Source organism: Phoca vitulina, unplaced genomic scaffold, assembly GCF_004348235.1.
Source record: "Phoca vitulina isolate PV1807 unplaced genomic scaffold, GSC_HSeal_1.0 scaffold44, whole genome shotgun sequence".
Classification (NCBI taxonomy): domain Eukaryota; kingdom Metazoa; phylum Chordata; class Mammalia; order Carnivora; family Phocidae; genus Phoca; species Phoca vitulina.
The window spans coordinates 286274-289659 of record NW_022589747.1 but is presented as its reverse complement, the minus strand read 5'-3'; the positions used below and the strand labels follow the sequence as shown (position 1 = coordinate 289659).

Sequence of the window (3386 nt, the reverse complement as noted above, 5' to 3'; positions counted from 1 at the left end):
TTCCAGGGCCCGGTCCAGCGAGCCTCCACCCTGTGGCCCCACCTCGCCTGCGACCCCCTGCGCCCTGGCCGCGGGCTGAGAGGGGCCTGGGTCTCCCTCGGGCAGACGAAAGGGGACAGCGGACACCTAGGGCCCCGTGGATGTCCGCCTGGGACCCATGGCTCTCCCCTTGGGCTCTGCCCTGCAGCCCCCCCGCCGTGGGGAGCCCCAGGCCCTTGTTGGGATGGGTGGGCCCCCTCCATGAGGGAGGGGGGCTGCGCGGCGAGGGCGGGGCCCGGGCTGGGCCAGCCCCTCACGGCCTCTTCTGTCCCCACAGTGCGGCTGCATGACAGCATCTCTGAGGAAGGGTTCCACTACCTGGTCTTCGATCTGTAAGTGCCTGAGCTGGGGACGCTCCCCTGCATGACTGGGGGGCAGCCGGGGGCTGGGGGGGCGGGGGAAGGGGAGGACCCGAGGAGCCTTCCTCTGCCGGCCTTCCCCTGGGGTCCTCATCACAGCCGACTGGCATGAGCGTGTGTGTCCACATGAGCACGTGTGGTTTCGGGGGCGCATACATGTATGTGTGTGTGTGCGTCCACGCGTGTGTGTGTGCAGGGTCTGACGTGCGGGCCTTGGGGCCTCTTACTTCCTGCTGGATCGAGGAGCAGTGAGCTCATCCCCGTCTTTCCCTGCCAGCTCCCACTACGCAGCTATATTTAGCTGTCCGTGAGTCACCGCGGCGGGGGGACCGGCAGAGGGTGGGCAGAGGCCACAGGCTTTGGGCGGCCCCTAGTGGCCTCTGCATGGCCTCAGGGCCAGGGCGCTGTCACCCATGTGACGGGTCACCTGCCTGGGCAGCTTCTCCTCCCCCCAAGGACAGATGCCGCCACGGCCATGGGACACGGAGCCTGAGGAGCCCTCAGTGCCCTCCAGGTCCCCGGGTCGAGAGAGGCTGGGACTGTCCCTGAAGGGGCTCGGTCCCCTCTCAATGCCCCAGTGTCCCGCCAGATCACGCTCTGAGTCGCCTGCCAGGCGGCCAGGGCTGGCCTGGGACACGGCTGCCACCACCAGGCTGAGGCTGTGCCTTAAACGTCTGTCCCATGGTCCCTGCGGAGGAGGGCAGGCTTGCCCCCGGGTGCCCCCAGAGCCACCCAGCGTCGCAGGGAGTGTAGGGGCCATGGGGCTGGAGGACGGCCATGCCCAGGCCCTGGTGGCAGACAGGCCAGTGGGTGTGATTCGGAAGGCAGGAGGGAGAGAACGGGCTGTGGGCATCCGTGTGTTTGCATGTGTGCTCATGCACGCGTGTGCGTACGTGTAGGTTCACGTCTCTTGGCCTACACAACAGGCAAGCGTGGGGAGCTCTGGGAGGCCAGCGAGAAGTACTTGGCGGTGTTTCTACGGGGATGGGGGAGGGGAAGAGCCCAGGTCCTGCACGCCCTCGCCGAAAGCCACTGGGGCCACAGGCCTGTGGTGGTCCTGACCCCGCGGAGGCCCCTGCTGCCGGGCACCCGGGATGCCCTTGGGCCTCAGGCAGCTGTTTCTGGGGTGGGCGGGGAGGGAACGGGGGAGAGTAGAGACAGGCCCTGCCCCCGCCACAGCCCTCCCGTCACGCTGCACGCCGGCTGTGGGTCTGCGGGGCCAGAACTGGGGAACCACTTCTCGCCTAGCTTGGCGTCACCTTCAGGAGGCCCCAAGTTTGGGGGAAATACGGATTCAGGAGTTGAGAGGCTTCTCCACTCCCACCCCGGGAATGTTCCAAGGCCTTGGGGACAGCCCAGAATCAGCCACGTTGCCCCACTGAGGACAGGGAGGACAGGAGGAGATGTTGGCCTCCTGGTCCACGTGAGACCCCCCCCCCCGCAACCAGTCCCTGCCCTGTAGCTCTGGACCGCATGGCCCAGGTGCCCATCAGCACAGATGGAAGCCTCCTGTGGACACGGGGACCCGGAGGGCCTGTCCCCAGCCCTGGGCGAGGACTCCCTCCTTGCACACCCAGGCACACGTACACACCCAGGTGCGCACCTAGGCACGTGTATGTGCATACACTCTCATTGTGCCTGCATTAGGCAGTGGGCTCTGAGCCCCAGGCTCTTTTGGTGGCAGGTTGGGACCCTAAAAGCACCTTGCTCCCAGAGTTGTTGGCGTGTCCAGCGAGATCATGGGGCAGGCGTGTAGCTGGGGTGGGGGCATGCTAACACCCAACACATCCTGTTTTTCTTTCCCTCCAACTTTAAGGGAGAGCCCACCCATGCCAGGGACACCCGTTCAGCAGGGCCCATGCCTGTTGCCCCTGCCACAGGCCAGCCCCACCCCGACCACAGGGCACAAAAATGAGGCCGACCCAAGCCCCACCTTCAAGAACAGACATACAGATGGAGAGGACACAGCCCCTGGGGCCCGCACAGCTGCAGAGGGAGGTGGCCCTAGGCCTGCCCGTCTCAGGGGTGGGAAGCCTGGTGGACTCAGAGCCTGCTGAGTTGGGTGGGGGGGCTTGGGCAAGCCTCGGGAGGGCTCCTCCCTGCTCCCCCTGCACCTGTGCCTCACCCCTGTTGTCTTCACCTTTCTGTCCACCCATATTTCCCAGCCCAAGGGATCCCAGGTAGCCTGGAGTCTTTCTGGTCTTCCAGAGGCCCTTCAGACAGTGGCTCCTGTCTGGGTGTCCATCCTCATCATGGGGCCTTCAGGCCCTTACTGAGCAGGGACATATGGCAAGTGGGTGTGTGGACAGAAATCCCGCCCTCCTCCGAGATGGGGCTTTGAACACCTCACGGTCTCACCTACCAGGGAGGCCAGATCCAGGCACTGTCTCTCTGGCCCCTGGCTCTGTACAGGGACACATCTCTGGTTCTGGGGGACTTGAGGAGGGATCCAGATCTCTTCAGGCCTGGGTACACTGCAGAGGCCTGGGTCAAACTCCTGTGCTGCCCACTCTAGGCACACCACTCAGTTGAGACTCCATTTTCTGAGCATGATAGTGCCAACATCATGGAGTGGGTGTGAGAATGAAAACGTGAAATGATACCATGTGTGAGGATTTGGTCAGTTGTTAGTCCTAGGAGACAATGAAAATAGGGTGGAGGTGATGGAGGAGGAGGTGGAGGAGGTGATGGAGGAGGAGGTGGAGGAGGGGATGGAGGAGGAGGAGGTGGAGGTGATGGAGGAGGAGGTGATGGAGGTGGAGGAGAAGGTGATGGAGGAGGTGATGGAGGAGGTGATGGAGGAGGAGGTGATGGAGGAGGAGGAGGTGGAGGAGGAGGAGGTGATGGAGGAGAGGGTGATGGAGGAGGAGGAGGTGGTGGAGGAGGAGGAGGTGAGGGAGGAGGAGGAGGGGGAGGAGGAGAAGGAGGTGATGGAGGAGGAGGTGGAGGAGGAGGTGATGGAGGAGGTGGAGGAGGAGGAGGTGATGG

General features: G+C 64.3%; 1 protein-coding gene across 2 annotated transcripts in view; it reads left to right on the top strand.

The window, feature by feature from the left end:
• Positions 1-225: 225 nt before the first annotated feature.
• The window catches only part of CAMK2B (calcium/calmodulin dependent protein kinase II beta), a 32453-nt gene continuing 29292 nt past the window's right edge, over positions 226-3386 (top strand). For both annotated transcript variants that reach the window (XM_032430477.1, XM_032430476.1), the window contains exon 1: positions 226-371. In XM_032430477.1, the coding sequence (XP_032286368.1) occupies positions 241-371 (131 nt within the window). In that variant the 5' untranslated portion in view covers positions 226-240. The remainder of the gene's footprint in view (positions 372-3386) is intronic.